The sequence below is a fragment of the Bombina bombina genome, chromosome 1, assembly GCF_027579735.1.
Source record: "Bombina bombina isolate aBomBom1 chromosome 1, aBomBom1.pri, whole genome shotgun sequence".
In the NCBI taxonomy this organism is placed as follows: domain Eukaryota; kingdom Metazoa; phylum Chordata; class Amphibia; order Anura; family Bombinatoridae; genus Bombina; species Bombina bombina.
This window is the reverse complement of record NC_069499.1, coordinates 366530842-366548313: the sequence shown is the minus strand read 5'-3', so window position 1 is coordinate 366548313 and position 17472 is coordinate 366530842. Positions and strand designations below refer to the sequence as shown.

General features: G+C 35.2%; 1 protein-coding gene across 1 annotated transcript in view; it reads right to left on the bottom strand.

Annotated features, from left to right (window-relative positions):
- THSD7B (thrombospondin type 1 domain containing 7B) overlaps positions 1 to 17472 on the bottom strand; it is a 1177597-nt gene that overhangs the window by 1149188 nt on the left and 10937 nt on the right. The window contains 1 exon segment of the mRNA XM_053712541.1: positions 7388 to 8195. Coding sequence (XP_053568516.1) covers positions 7388 to 8195 — 808 coding nt within the window.

Genomic DNA, 17472 nt, shown 5'->3' with positions numbered 1-17472 from the left:
TATATGTGTCAAAGAAAGTGTGACATTAACTTGAATCTACAGTAGTTATGTCTACTCTTCCTCAGTGTTAAAGATTCAGGTTAATGCCACATTTTCTATTGACTTTAGCCATTCCAGTCCTGCAGCTTTCTTTTTTTATCATGTGTGTCCTATTTCATATGAATGTATAATTCTATACACATCTGCCTTGAAGCTTGCAGTATTTGGACTAATCTTGCTGGGCTGCAAATGAAATACAAATTATAGCCAATATGTGACTGGTCTAGCAAATATAAATATATCATGTTTAAGCATTGTTATCTACGGAACATTTCCATTACAATCTATATTGTAGTGTTACTGTCACATGAAACATAATCTTGCTGGGCTGCAAATTAAATACCAGTTACAGCCAAACAGATACTGGTCTAGCATATCAGAACTGTTCTGTAGATAAAAACACTACTTGAAAGAAACATTATTATTAACATTATTATATAATATTTAAGCGTTGCCCAGTTGTCAGGTCGTAAGTAACAGGTCTGCACAGTTGTAATAAAAATTAGAGGGAACGTTGATATATATATATATATATATATATATATATATATATATATATATATGTATGTCTATGTTAAATCCCTTTGTTTGCCTTTCTTTTTCCTAACACCTGAGCCCTCATAGCTTTGAGCCCTTGTAACTTTTGTGCGCAATTTTTTTTTGAATAATATTTTATTAGATATTTTTATTGTGAATGTAACTGTACTTTGTAATCTATTTTTGATGTGTTTTGTGAGACTTCTATGTTTCACAAAACAGTTAACGACAGCTCTGAATACTCACTAATGATGAGGGTTAACTTGAATTGCGCTCAACCAATAGCGTTTACTTTCAACTTGTAAATACCAGCACAATATAATCTGCATGCAAACATTCGTGAAAAAACTATATTGCTTGCATGCAAACGTTTGTGCTCCACTCGTAATCTGCCCCAATATGTTTTTTACTTTAACAGATCAAAAGTGTTTTCCATTCAGTTTAGCTGACTGCAGTTTATGGTGCTGATTTGTAGAACTGCTAAGTTAAAACAATTTTGTACATTCTAGCTGGCCAGTTTGTTAGGGAAATAAGTCTTAACATATTTAAAAGAAAATATAGTAGGGAAAATAGGAATGCATATAGCTGTGTAGCAGTAATGTAACAGTTTATAAGACATTCAAACTAGTGAATAGTGAAATGGCTTTTAATACTTGAAACTCACAAAAGGTATGTGGTTGAAATTTTAACTATTCTGCTTGTTAAATTAAATTTTAATCAAATTATAAAACTAATTTTAATAAATTATATGGTGGCATAAATTCAATCACCTAGATTATGAGTTTTGTCTGTAAAACTGTGCGTGGCTAACGAGCAGTCTATGCTCACCGCTCACCTACAGTAACACTGGTATTACAGTTTTTTTTTAAACCCGGCAATAGCCGCAGAAAGTGATCGGAGAGCAAAATTTTGCTCCACATCTCACCTCAATACCAGCGCTGCTTACGGTAGAGGTGAGCTGGCTAAACGTTCTCGTGCACAATTTCCCCATAGGAATCAATGAGGCAGAGCCGGCTGAAAAAAAACCTAACATCTGCAAAAAAGAAGTGTTCCGCTCCTAACGCAGCCCCATTGATTCCTATGGGGAAATAAAAGTTATGTCTACACCTAACACGCTAACATGAACCCCGAGTCTAAACACCCCTAATCTTACACTTATTAACCCCTAATCTGCCTCCCCAACTATCGCTGACACCTACATTATATTATTAACCCCTAATCTACCGCTCCGGACACCGCCACCACCTACATTATATTTATTAACCCCTAATTTGCCGTCCCCAATGTCGCCGCAACCCAACTACACTTATTAACCCCTAATCTGCCGCCCCCAACATTGCCGCCACTATAATAAAGTTATTAACCCCTTAACCGCCCCATCACAAACACTAGTTAAATTTTATTAACCCCTAATCTGCCGTCCCTAACATCGCCTCCACCTACCTACATTTATTAACCCCTAATCTGCCGCCCCAACATCGCCACCACTATATTAAATGTATTAACCCCTAAATCTAACTCTAACCCTAACCCTAACACTCCCCTAACTTAAATATAATTTAAATAAATCTAAATAAAATTACTACAATTAACTAAATAATTCCTATTTAAAACTAAATACTTACCTTTAAAATTAACCATAAACTAGCTACAATATAACTAATAGTTACATTGTATCTAGCTTAGGGTTTATTTTTATTTTACAAGCAACTTTGTATTTATTTTAACTAGGTACAATAGTTATTAAATAGTTATTAACTATTTAATAGCTACCTAGCTAAAATAAATACAAAAGTACCTGTAAATTAAAACCTAACCTAAGTTGTAGTTAGTTTAGTGAATTAATTTAATTATAGTGTAGTGTTAGGTGTAATTGTAACTTAAGTTAGGATTTATTTTACAGGTAAATTTGACTTTATTTTAGCTAGGTAGTTATTAAATAGAGCAAAATTTAGCTCCACATCTCACCTCAATACCAGCGTTGCTTACGATAGCGGTGATCTGGCAAAACGTGCTCATGCACAATAAAAAGCATCGTTCAGCTTCTAACGCAGCCCCATTGATTCCTATGGGGAAATAAAAATTATGTCTACACCTAACACCCTAACATGAACCCAGAGTCTAAACACCCCTAATCTTACACTTATTAACCCCTAATCTGCTGCCCCAACATCGCCGACACCTACTTTTTATTTATTAACCCCTAATCTCCTGCCCCCATTGTCGCCGCAACCTACCTACAATTATTAACCCCTAATCTGCCGCCCTCATTGTTGCCGCTACTATATTAAATTTATTAACCACTAAACCTAAGTCTAAACCTAACAGATATAATTTAAATAAAACGAAATAAAATTACTACAATTAAATAAATTAATCAAATTTAAAACTAAATACTTACCTGTAAAATAAACCCTAAGCTAGCTACAATATAACTAATAGTTACATTTGTATCTATCTTAGGGTTTATATTTATTTTACAGGCAACTTTGTATTTATTTTAACTAGGCAGAATAGTTATTAAATAGTTATTAACTATATAATAACTACCTAGTTAAAATAAAGACAAATATACCTGTAAAATAAATCCTAACCTATATTACAATTACACCTAACACTTCAGTATCATTAAATTAATTACCTAAACTAACTACAATTAAATACAATTCAATTAAATAAACTAAAGTACAAAAAAACCCTCTAAATTACAGAAAATAAAAAATAATTACAAGAATTTTAAACTAATTACACCTACTCTAATCCCCCTAATAAAATAAAAAATCCCCTCCAAAATAAAAAAAATTCCCTACCCTATACTAAATTACAAATAGCCCTTAAAAGGGCTTTTTGCAGGGCATTGCCCCAAAGTAATCAGCTCTTTTACCTGTAAAAAAAATACAAAACTCCCCAAAATTAAAGCCCACCACCCACACATCCAACCCTACTCTAAAACTCACCCAATCCCCCCTTAATAAAACCTAATACTAACCCCTTGAAGATCACCCTATATTGAGCCATCTTCACCCAGCCGGGCACAAGTGGTCCTCCATAGGGGCAGAAGTCTTCATCCGATCCGGGTAGAAGAGGACCTCCAGACGGGCAGAAGTCTTCATCCAGGCGGCATCTTCTATCTTCATCCATCCGGAGCGGAGCGGGTCCATTTTGAAGACAACCGACGTGGAGCATCCTCTTCTTCCGACGACTCCCGACGAATGACGGTTCCTTTAAATGACGTCATTTGCAATCAGTCAATAGAATTGAGCTTGCATTCTATTGGCTGATTAGAACAGCCAATAGAATGCGAGCTCAATCCTATTGGCTGATCCAATCAGCCAATAGGATTTTTCCTACCTTAATTCCGATTGGCTGATAGAATCCTATCAGCCAATCGGAATTCAAGGGACACCATCTTGGATGATGTCATTTAATTGAACCTTCATTCGTCGGGAGTTGTCGGAAGAAGAGTATGCTCCGCGTCTTCTGGCTTCAAGATGGACCCGCTCAGCTCCGGATGGATGAAGATAGAAGATGCCGACTGGATGAAGACTTCTGCCCGTCTGGAGGTCCTCTTCTGTCCGGATCGGATGAAGATTTCTGCCCCTATGGAGGACCACTTGTGCCCGGCTGGGTGAAGACGGCTCAAGGTAAGGTGATCTTCAAGGGGTTAGTGTTAGGTTTTATTAAGGGGGGATTGGGTGAGATTTAGAGTAGGGTTGGGTGTGTGGGTGGTGGGTTTTAATGTTGGGAGGTATTGTATTTTTTTTTTTTACAGGTAAAAGAGCTGATTACTTTGGGGCAATGCCTCGCAAAAAGCCCTTTTAAGGGCTATTTCTAATTTTGTATAGGGTAGGGAATTTTATTATTTTGGGGGGATTTTTATTTTATTAGGGAGATTAGAGTAGGTGTAATTAGTTTACAATTCTTGTAATTATTTTTTATTTTCTGTAATTTAGTGTTTTTTTTGTACTTTAGTTTATTTAATTTAATTGTATTTAATTGTAGTTAGTTTAGGTAATTAATTTAATGATAGTGTAGTGTTAGGTGTAATTGTAATTTAGGTTAGGATTTATTTTACAGGTATATTTGTCTTTATTTTAACTAGATAGTTATTATATAGTTAATAACTATTTAATAATTATTCTACCTAGTTAAATTTGTATGTATCTTAGGGTTTATATATATTTTACAGGCAACTTTGTATTTATTTTAACTATTAGTTATATTGTAGCTAGCTTAGGATTTATTTTACAGGTAAGTATTTAGTTTTAAATAGGAAGAATTTATTTAATTGTAGTAATTTTATTTCGTTTTATTTAAATTATATTTAAGTTAGGGGGTGTTAGACTTAGGTTTAGACTTAGGTTTAGGGGTTAATAAATTTAATATATAGCGGCAACGTTGGGGGCGGCAGATTAGGGGTTAATAAATGTAGGTAGGTGTCGGCAATGTTAGGGATGGCAGATTAGGGGTTAATAAAATTTAACTAGTGTTTGCGAAGCGGGAGTGCGGCGGTTTAGGGGTTAATATATTTATTAAAGTGGCGGCGATGTCCGGTCGGCAGATTAGGGGTTAAAAAATTTAAGTGTTTGCGATGTGGGGCTCGATTTAGGGGTTAATAGGTAGTTTATCGGTGTTAGTGTACTTTTTAGCACTTTAGTTAAGAATTTTATGTTACGGCGTTAGCCCATAAAACTCTTAACTACTGACTTTTAAATGCGGTAGGAATCTTGACAGGAGAGGGTCTACCGCTCACTTCTTCCAAGACTCGGAATACCGTCGTTAGGCAAATCCCATTAAAAAGATAGGATACGCAATTGACGTAAGGGGATTTGCGGTAAGCTCGAGTCGCGGAAAAAAAGTGAGCGGTACACCTGTATCTGCCAGGCTCGTAATACCAGTGGGCGTTAAAAAGCAGCGTTGGGGCATCTCAACGCTGCTTTTTAAGGCTAATGCAAGACTCGTAATCTAGCCGAAAGTTTTTATTGTCTATCTTTATATATAATGCCTGTTGTCTTTTATACACATTTTTCTAATAAAGTATCATCTGACCATGCTGACTTCATTGCACATAATTTTGCGTTCTATATTTTCTTTCCTTATACAACTAGAGGCTTAATAAAGGAGTGTCTCAGTAATCATGCTGAGAAAACATACCAAGGGAACGATTTATGAAAGTGCGAGCGAACATGATATGCTACATCGGACATGATACGCTGTCGGCATTTATCATTGCACAAGCAGTTCTTGTGAAATGCTTGTGCAATCCCGCCCTTTGCAGATTTGCGGCCGCTAGCAGGGGGTGTCAATCAGTCTGATTGTATAGGATTGGGCAGATTGATGTCCGCAGCCTCAGAGCAGGTGGACAAGTTATGGAGCAGCAGTCTTTAGATAATTCGGCCCCCAAATCTCTAGTCTGGATCTTGAAAATTTGCAAAGGAATCACAGATATTGATACTTGCTTCTGACACATAACTTTATGCAATTATCTGCCACACACATATACACATTCACACATAGGGGCCTATGTATCAAAGGTCAGTGCAGATCAGGTACGCAAGACCTTGCTGAATGCGGAGAAAAATACGCTCTCCGTATTCAGCATTGCACCAGCAGCTCACAAGAGCTGCTGGTGAAATGCCACCCCCTGCAGACTCGCGGCCAATGGGCCGCCAGCAGGGAGATGTCAATCAACCCGATCATACTCGATCGGGTTGAATTGTGGCGATTCCTTTCTCTGCTCAGAGCAGACAGAAAGGGTTATGGAGCAGCGGTCTTTAGACCGCTGCTTTATAACTGCTTTTTCTGGCGAGTCTGAAGACTCACCAGAAACACAGGCTCACAAGCTCCCTACAGAGCTTGATAAATGGGCCTCAGACAGTACATATATGTATACTTGCCCCCGTGCTCAAATGCTTTTCTGAAATATAGCCATGACTGTGCTACCTCACAAATTCAAAACTCTATTTCTGTTTACTTTATTAGATCCTGATATTAGAAATAAAAATAAAAATAATAAAAGTATTATGAAGATATGATTTTTATTAATATCCTATTTGAAGCAATACTGTAGTATAGAAATGACAATCCTAAATATCAAATCTAAATATCACCATGATATTTTTCTTTTAAGCTTATTTACATTTTATATACATAATTTTTAAGTTATTTATTTATTTATTTTTTATTTGGAAGTTAACATATAAGAGGACTTTTTCATGCTACAACACCAAGTTTAATAGATTCACTGATGTATTTCCAGATTAATTTAGCATTGTTTTAAATTACATAGAAAATTTCAATTTAATTTATAGTTTTCAGAAAACAATTTACAAGAGACCACTATCACTATGTTCTTAATTTGGTCTGGTCTGGTATAATCAGGTACAATGTGTACTCTCTGCAATAGTTTGTGCAACAATAAATAACATTTTATTTGCAAAGTACCGTATAAAGAAACTGGGTAAAATGTAATAAACTAAAACACCAAAGTAGATTGAGTATGTGATGCTTCATTGAATATAATTCATGCTGTGCAGTTATTTTTATTGTAGCTTTTCTACAAGGACAGTGAAGCAGATAATGCAGTAAGTGTATTGGAAGCAGATATACAGAATTTCCAATTTCAGATGATGAAAGAACAGGCAACATGTCAAAAATGAGATGTCCTGGAAATGCAGGTTTATGAAACAAATACTTTGGATGTGGCAGAATAAGTGTATACAGAATAAATGAAAAGCACAGTGGACATTTCTTTTATTTTATTTATCATTTTATTATGACTTAAATGTACAAGCTAAAAAAAATAGCATACCTTAGCAGTGCATTTTTTCCATCACTTCTCATACATCTAACTTGTCTTGTCTGATAACCAATTTCTATATCCCAAGTACTGGAATGGTGCCGAAACTTGTACTTTTCCTGTCGAAATGCATTTCTTTCCATGGAGTCTGAGTTAAAATCCAGCATGCTTCTTCCACTCAAATTAATTTCCATTAAATGGGGTAACTTACATTCACTCCAAGGTCCAAGTTTAAGGCTGTATGTATATTCCTCGTCTCCAAAAGGGCATGAAATTTGAATATTACAAGTTCTTGATTCTGTAAGATTTGGGCAATCAGATCCACCATACAAAGGAGGGGAAATAACAGAACGAGTTCTATGTTGCAAGCTTTTGCTACAACTTTTGCTGCATGTTGACCAACGCGAGAATTCTGATACAATACAGTTTCGAGGGCAAGGTACAAGACAAGCCTGTTCTGTTGGAGGTTGTGGAGTAAAATGCTCACAGATTTCATCAAGAGCAATGGACTGATTTATTTTTTGAACACAATTCACCTTTCTATGCTGCAAGCCATGCTGAGCTGTCACACACTCTGAAGTCCTTGCTGTTGTGTCACTGTGATAAGGAACAAGCATGCACATATCCCATTCTGTAACTTCCCATTGGAAAAGCTCATTATGCCAAGCACATATTTTAAAACAGCTCCTTTGACTTTCTGGCCTATCCTTTGGATTGCAGTCTGAATGATGAGTAATCCAACCTTCATCATGAATACACAATACTGATCGGCTTTGAGTTCCACCTGGTCCACAAGTTCCCATACACTGACCCCATGGACCTAAACAAAATAAATTAATAATAGGTATAAGTGTATGTGAGAGATGATCTACAAGCATCAACAATCACAGGTACATAAGAGTTGTACAATTTGTAATCTTCCCCTCTTACAATCTACTGGAATCGTCCATTTGATAAGTATCATCACATGATTTTCTAATGCTTTTGAGTTGCAAAAACAGCCTCTAATCCTTGAGGAAAATTAAACTCTGGTATTTCAATCAATCAGAGAGCAATCACCAAATGTACATTATTTGGATTGTCTGCTAGCTTCTAATGTAAACAAAACTAACAAATACTGAAAGCAAAAAATTCACTTTAAACTCCCTTTATATATTAGGATGACAAATCTCTATTAAAAACATGCTGGATAAAGCCCCGAGGTCTGAAACATGTTTTTTTATGGGTATATCATTTTTTAATGGGTATATGCCCCCCTAAAAGAATCTGATATTTGAAAGATTTCTGTGTTCTTATTGTTTGATGGGGCGGGGGGGGGGGGTTATCCATTAGAAAACAAATTTGTCTTGACCACATGAAAACCCATTCTGGCCTCTTTCAAGTTTGTTTTCAGTGTTAAAGTTTTTTGCATATACACTTCACATATTCACTTGCTGAAATGATTGATATTTTATTATTTAAATTACTGCTCAGATTGGAAATTATTATGAAACTAATATTTAAATGTCATCACCAGAATATAAATAAATATAAAATACATTTCAGTTAGTAAAATGTGATTTAGGTAATTGAGCAAAATTATTTAAAAGTGTTAATTTTACAAGCACAAATCATGAATTAATATTACTTATTCTGTAAAATCAAATTGCAGTCACAGAAATTCTGATGAATATAAATGGCGCCCATAGATATACTATTTAAATAAGTAAACAAGTCTGTCACAAGGATTGTGCAAAGTGCTTCCCATGGATTTTTAAATGATTTTACAATTCAAGGTCATTCTAATAAAATTAATCAGCATTCCATTGCAAAAACATTTTTTGAGTGCATCACCATTTTTTTCACTGTTAAATTACTTACACTTAAGTTATAAAACTTGTACATAAATTAAATATAATCTCCCCAATATTCATAAACGATTCTAATTAATGTTTGAAAGTTTAAACATTAATTTAAAAAATAATTCACATGATATAAAATGATTAACTGCATAAATGTCATAAATTAATGTTACTGCATAAATTAAATAAATCTGTATTCAAGTATATTAGGTAATAATACCAAATTAATTATTAGATTAGAGATTTGTTTATTGTCATTGTACAGAGTAAAAAACAGAGACAACGAAATTATAGTTGAATATCTAACCTATCCATAACACAAGGTAGTACTATGATGGTAAATCTGGCAAAGGACAATGAAAAATCAAGTGACTTGTGCTAAACGATTTTATACCACAAAATATGTAAAGTGCAATATGCAAAGAAAAAATATTTCTATACCACAAATATATAAAATACAATATGCAAAATAATTATTTCAATACTAAAAAGTATTTAAGGTGCAAGTGCAAAAATTAATTCCATTCCATAAGAGTATGTATGTATATATAAAGTGCAATATGCAATAAAAAAAAAATCTAGTCACACTTGTGTGTACTTAATAACACACATAATATTAGCACATGAAACAGTGGAAAATGAATAAATGAATAAATAAACACTATGAGGACCATTTATCAAGCTCTGAATGGAGCTTTAGGGATCGTGTTTCTGGCGAGTCTTCAGACTCGCCAGAAACAGCAGTTATGAAGCAGCGGTCTAAAGACCACTGCTCCATAACCCTGTCCGCCTGCTCTGAGCAGGCGGACAGACATCGCCACAATTCAACCCAATCAAGTACGATTGGGTTGATTGACACCCCCTTGCTGGTGGCCAATTGGCCGCAAATCTGCAGGGGGCGGCGTTGCACCAGCAATGCTGAATAGGGAGAGCGTATTGCTCTCTGCATTCAGCAATGTCTGTCGGACCTGATCCGCACTGTCGGATCAGGTCCGACAGACATTTGATAAATATGCCTCTATGTGTACATTTACACAGTATAATGTGAGGTGAATCATGTCAGAATAAAGTGAAGTGAATATACTATAAGTGAATATAGACCATTGACAGAATAAACTGTTTTTTAAGCAACTATTAATTAATAAAAAAGATAAAAAGAAAAAAGTCTGGACATAAGAGAAAAATTTTAAAATTGTTGTTTAACAAGGTAATGGCTCTAGGAAAGAAGTCCGAAGTCTGGCTGATTTGCCTTTTAAGCTCCTATATCGCCTCCCAGATGGTAATAGGGCTATTTTACTATTACTAGCATGAAAAGGATCTTGGATAATACGATAAGCCTTTTGGAGGCTACTTCTACTTTGAATATCTTCAATAGGAGGTAGCTGGACACCAATAATACACTGGCCAGTTTTAACTACCCGTTGCAGGGCTTTACGATCAGAATTAGTACAGTTTCCATACCATACAATAATGCAATTTGTAAGAATACTCTCAATAGTACAGTGGTAGAAGTTAACCAGAATCTGGGTGGATAATTTAACTTTTTTCAGTGATCTTAAAAAATAGAGACGTTATTGAGCCTTCTTCACTAAAATCAAGGTATTTAAAGACCAAGACAAATCTTCAGAAATACTATCTATGCCCAAAAATGTAAAACTTGACACTTGTTCGACCATGGTTCCATTTATGTAAATAGACAGATTTAAACAGTGTTTGGATTTTCTGTAATCAATAATGATTTATTTAGTCTTTTTGATGTTGAGATCCAGGTTATTCTCAGCACACCATGTAGCCAGGTGCATTATTTCCTCTCTGTAGGCTGACTCGTCATTGTTACTGATCTGGCCTATCACAGTAGTATCGTCAGCAAACTTGATGATGTTATTAGACTTATACATAGGCAAACAATCATAAGTAAAGAGGGAGTATAACAGTGGGCTCAATACACACCCTTGTGGAACACCGGTATTAAGGGTCAGGGTAGAAGAGATACGATTGCCTATTTTTACTGATTGCGGTCTATTAGTCAGAAAATCCAAAATCCCGTTGCATAGCATGGTGTTAATGCCAAGGTCATGGAGTTTAGCAACCAATTTAACAGGGTTACCATGTTGAATGCTGAGCTGAGATCAATAAACAGCATTCTAACATAGGTGTTACTTAGATCTAAATGGGTTAGGGCAAAATATAGTGCTAGTAATTATGTCATGTTTTACTTTTGCTTTGGCTAAATATATTTTGCTTCCATGATGATCTCTAAAAATTCTTGAGAAAACATATTTGAATTTAACTAAATTTTGCTATCATGATTGTTAAAGTGAATGTCAATTTCGATGCTAAAGTGCCCGGTTTTTAAAAATTCGATTAAAAACAGGGGCACTTTAATTCATCAAAATTTACATTTTACTCCTGTTGTAAAAAAAAAAACTTTACCTTTTAATCTTGACTGCAGCTCCAGCTTCCTCCGATCGTTGCAAGCCATTTCTGACATCAGAAATGATGGATAGGTCATTCTCAAATCACGGCTTCCCCCCGGGGGAATCAGTGTCTGATTCAACGCCGTGATTGGAGGAAGCCAGATTCCTCATTTTAGACCCAGGAAGAGGCTTTGCGACGGGTGGAGGAACCTGGAGCGGCTGTCAAGTTTAAAAGGTAAGTTTTTATTCACAACAGGAGTGAAATGTAAATTTTGATGAATTAAAGTGCCCCTGTTTTTAATCGAAGTTTTAAAAACCGGGCACTTTAGTATCAAAATTGACATTCATTTTAATTTATACAATGGCTCTTCTTATTGATTAGAATAGCTTTGAAATACAAGAAAATATCTGAGCCATCATGCAATGCTTTTGTGTACAGATTTTAACTGACAGGCATGGAGCCCATGTTTTTTAAACACTATGGGGCATATTTATCAAGCGCCCCATGTTTCTGGCGAGCCTGCAGGCTCGCCAGAAACAGCAATTATGAAGCAGTGGTCATAAAGATTGCTGCTCTATAACCTGTCCGCCTGCTCTGAGCAGGCGGACAGACATCGCCGGATATCAACCCGATCGTACTGCAGGGGGCGGCGTTGATTGACACCCCTGCAGGGGGCAGCATTGCACCAGCAGCTCTTGTGAGCTGGTGGTGTAATGCTGAATACGGCGAGCGTATTGCTCGCCGTATTCAGTGAGGTATGTCGGACCTGATCCGCACTGTTGGATCAGGTCCGATAGACCTTGATAAATAGAGGCCATAGTAAAATCTGTCTTTCAGAAAACTTCAACATGCTTAGTCAGAGGCAAAAATGGTGATGTTTTTGCTAAAGCTGTCAGAACCATTAAGACATGCAAAGGATTCTTGCACTTGCTAGCAGTAAAATTCTACTGACAAGGACTTGATGGATGCCAACTTGCAAAAGGATTCTGAGTTTAGCCTGAATTTAACACAAAACTGAAAAAGGCAGCATTTTCCATTATCACCTTTTTTTTCACCAAAAATAATTAAGATTTGGAAATGCTCACATATATAATTTCACAATATCAGAGGTTATATTTAAAGGAATATAAAAAGTGTAAAAGACGATGCATAGAGCATGTTGTTATAGAACTTTTGCCTGCAGTGTGGTTAAAAACATAGTTAAATTCAGCTCCAAAGAAGCAATGCACTACTAAGAGTTAATTACATCTAGAGAGCCAATGACAAGAGAAATATGTGCTTTTCAACAGCTAGCTGTTCTGAAACTTACCTAAGTATGCTTTTTAGCAAAGTATACCAAACTCTTGCATATGTTCAGTTTAGTGGCAGGTGTCTTAGAAAGTGTACATATAAAATACTGTCCACATAATGAAAATGGAAGTAAGTTCTTTCTGAATCATGAAAGTTTAATTTTGACTTTAACACACCACTAATTGGGTATGTGCCAGTGTGCAGAGTGTTCATTATTATATAGTAATGCTATGAGCCCTAGGTAATGTTTTTAATGCAATATTAACCTCTTGGTGACCAAGGAGTGTCAGGCACGTCCTACAAAGGGTGTCAGTTAAGGACCAAGGATGTGCCTGACACGTCCTCAAGTAATCTGAGCGCTGGAAGTGATCAAAATCGCTTCCAGCAGCTCAAACAGTATTGCAGTGTTGCCTCTATGTTTAGGCATCCTGCAATACTGTTCCTGACTGCTCCGTTTTGATCGCTCCCACAGAGCGATCACTTTCGGTTTCACTCCACGTGGAGTCCAGCAGTCAGGCAGAGCATCGGAAGCCATCGGCAGGCTTCTGATGCTCTGTAAGTGCCTTGGTGGGTCGATGCACTTAATAAAATAACAGAATATAAAAAAAAAAAAAAAAAACACATGTATTTTTAATAAAATATCCCTATATAGCCCCTATATAGCCCCCCTCCCCCATGTGGCTTCAGAGATGGAGATGCCCAGTGTATCATGGGGCTTCTGGGGGTGTCCATAGCCTGCCTCATCATAGGGACAGGCTGGGGTCCTCCAATCTGAGTTTGCCCCTATAATTAAATTTATAATAATAAAAAATCCCATTTGTTTGATCATGTCAATATTAGTAAATCTCCCTCCCTCTCCTCACTTGTGTTTTTTTTGGAGAGAGAGAGATCTGTGTTTAGGAGAGAGAGAGAGAGATTTAGTTACTTATATTAGTTTAAAAATTGTGAGACCCAATGGTTCTTTTCAGAGCCATTAACCTCTAGCTTGCCAGTGATCACTATAAATCACTGGCTCTTGCACAAAATGACTTTTTTTGCTCTGTGCATTCTCTTAGGGGTTAATTTATTTTAGCCATTTTTTTTGAGACCCAAAGGCTTTTTTTAGAGCCATTTAGCTAGTTTAAACTATTTTTTGTAAACAAATTGTGAGACCCAAAGGCCATTTTCAGAGCCATTAGCCCCCTAGCTTGCCAGTGATCACTATAAATCACTGGTTCTGGCACAAAAGCACTTTTTTTGCTCTGTGCAATTTTTTACAGGTTAATTTTTTTAAATAATTTTTTGTGAGACCCAAAGGCTCTTTTCAGAGCCATTTAGCTAGTTTAAATTCATTTTTGTAAAAAAATTGTGAGACCCAAAGGACCTTTTCAGAGCCATTAACCCCTAGCTTGCCAGTGATCACTATACATCACTGGCAGTAGCACAGCAGCACTTCTTTGCATTGCATTTTTCAGGGGTTAATTTTTTTAGTAATTTTTTTGAGAGCCAAAGGCTCTTTCCAGAGCCATTTAGTTAATTTAAATTAAAATTTTGTGTTGATTTTTTTTTTAGTATTTTTTTTCTCTGTGACAGATAAAAATAAATCATGTCACAGAGAACATATAGAGGCCTAGTTATCAACGTGTCAACTTTCCTGCCTTCACCGGCCTAATACGCCCGCCTAAGCTCGCCTACCATCGCCGCCGCGGACCTGAAAAAAATTGCCTAAGTTATCAATAAATCTGTCAAAAAGCCGCGCACCAAGTACGGGGCGATGAGCAGCGGACTGTGAGAGTTATCACTCATCCGATCTCGCTGTTCTTCGGCTTTTTTACAGCTTTATTGCTAGCCTGTCACTAAGCACCCACACTAACTACACTGTTCTACCCCCTATACCGGCGCCCCCAGAACCCCCGCAACTAAATAAAGTTATTAACCACTAAACAGCCACTGCTAGACCCCGCCGCAACTCTTATAAATGTATTAACCCCTAAACCGCCACTCCCGGACACCGCCGAAACCTACATTATACCTAGTAACCCCTATCCTGCCCCCCCCCTATACCGCCGGCCTCTATAATAAAGTTATTAACCCCTATCCTGCTGATCCCGCACCTCGCCGCAACTAAATAAATAGATTACCCCCTAAACCGCCGCTCCCAGACCCCGCCGCAACCTATATTAAACTTATTAACCTCTAATCTGCCCCCCCTACACCGTCGCCACCTATAATACATTTATTAACCCCTATCCTGCCCCCCCTACACCACCGCCACTGTAATAAATTTACTAACCCCTAAACCTAAGTCTAACACTAACCCTAACACCCCCGTAACTTAAATATTAATTAAATAAATCGAAATAATATTTCTATTATTAACTAAATTAATCCTATTTAAAACTAAATACTTACCTTTAAAATAAACCCTAATATAGCTACAATATAAATAATAATTATATTGTAGCTATCTTAGGATTTATTTATATTTTACAGGTAACTTTCAATTTATTTTAACTAGGTACAATAGCTATTAAATAGTTATTAACTATTTAATAGCTACCTAGCTAAAATAAAGAGAAATTTACCTGTAAAATAAAAACTAACCTAAGTTACAATTACACCTAACACTACACTATACTTTAATAAATTATTCCTATTTAAAACTAAATACTTACCTGTAAAATAAACCCTAAGATAGCTACAATGTAATTAATAATTACATTGTAGCTATCTTAGGATTTCTATTTATTTTACAGGTAACTTTGTATTTATTTTAGCTAGTTAGAATAGTTATTAAATAGTTATTAACTATTTAATAACTACCTAGCTAAAAGAAATACAAATTTACCTGTAAAATAAATCCTAAACTAAGTTACAATTACACCTAACACTACACTATACTTTAATAAATTATTTCTATTTAAAACTAAATACTTACCTGTAAAATAAACCCTAAGATAGCTACAATGTAATTCATAATTACATTGTAGCTATTTTAGGATTTATATTTATTTTACAGGTAACTTTGTATTTATTTTAGCTAGTTAGAATAGTTATTAAATAGTTATTAACTATTTAATAACTACCTAGCTAAAAGAAATACAAAATTACCTGTAAAATAAATCCTAACCTAAGTTACAATTAAACCTAACACTACACTATCATTACATTAATTAAATAAATTAACTACAAATAACTAAAATTAAATACAATTACATAAACTAACTAAAGTAAAAAAAATAAAAAAAAGCTGTTACAAAAAATAAAAAAAAATACGTTACAAACATTTAAAATTTTACAACAATTTTAAGCTAATTACACCTAATCTAAGCCCCCTAATAAAATAACAAAGCCCCCCAAAATAAAAAAATTCCCTACCCTATTCTACATTAAAAAAGTTCAAAGCTCTTTTACCTTACCAGCCCTTAAAAGGGCCTTTTGTGGGGCATGCCCCAAAGAAAACTGCTCTTTTGCCTGTAAAAGAAAAATACAACCCCCCCAACATTAAAACCCACCACCCACATACCCCTAATCTAACCCAAACCCCCTTTAAAAAAACCTAACACTACCCCCATGAAGATCATCCTACCTTGAGTCGTCTTCACTCAGCCAAGCCACCGATGGAACCGAAGAGGAGATCCGGAGTGGAAGAAGTGATCCTCCAAGAGGCGCTGAAGAAGGCCCTTTTAAGGGCTGGTAAGGTAAGGTAAAAGAGCTTTGAACTTTTTTTAATGTAGAATAGGGTAGGGAATTTTTTTTATTTTGGGGGGCTTTGTTATTTTATTAGGGGGCTTAGATTAGGTGTAATTAGCTTAAAATTGTTGTAATATTTTTTTAAATGTTTGTAACTTATTTTTTTTTTGTAACTTAGCTTTTTTTATTTGTTGTACTTTAGTTAGTTTATGTAATTGTATTTAATTGTAGTTATTTGTAGTTAATTTATTTAATTAATGTAATGATAGTGTAGTGTTAGGTTTAATTGTAACTTAGGTTAGGATTTATTTTACAGGTAATTTTGTATTTCTTTTAGCTAGGTAGTTATTAAAAAGTTAATAACTAATAACTATTCTAACTAGCTAAAATAAATACAAAGTTACCTGTAAAATAAATATAAATCCTAAAATAGCTACAATGTAATTATTAATTACATTGTAGCTATCTTAGGGTTTATTTTACAGGTAAGTATTTAGTTTTAAATAGAAATAATTTATTAAAGTATAGTGTAGTGTTAGGTGTAATTGTAACTTAGGTTAGGATTTATTTTACAGGTAAATTTCAGTTTATTTTAGCTAGGTAAGCTATTAAATAGTTAATAACTATTTAATAGCTATTGTACCTAGTTAAAATAAATTGAAATTTGCCTGTAAAATAAAAATAAATCCTAAGATAGCTACAATATAATTATTATTTATATTGTAGCTATCTTAGGGTTTATTTTAAAGGTAAGTATTTAGTTTTAAATAGGATTAATTTAGTTAATAATAGAAATATTATTTAGATGTATTTAATTAACATTTAAGTTAGGGGGGTGTTAGGGTTAGGGTTAGACTTAGGTTTAGGGGTTAATAA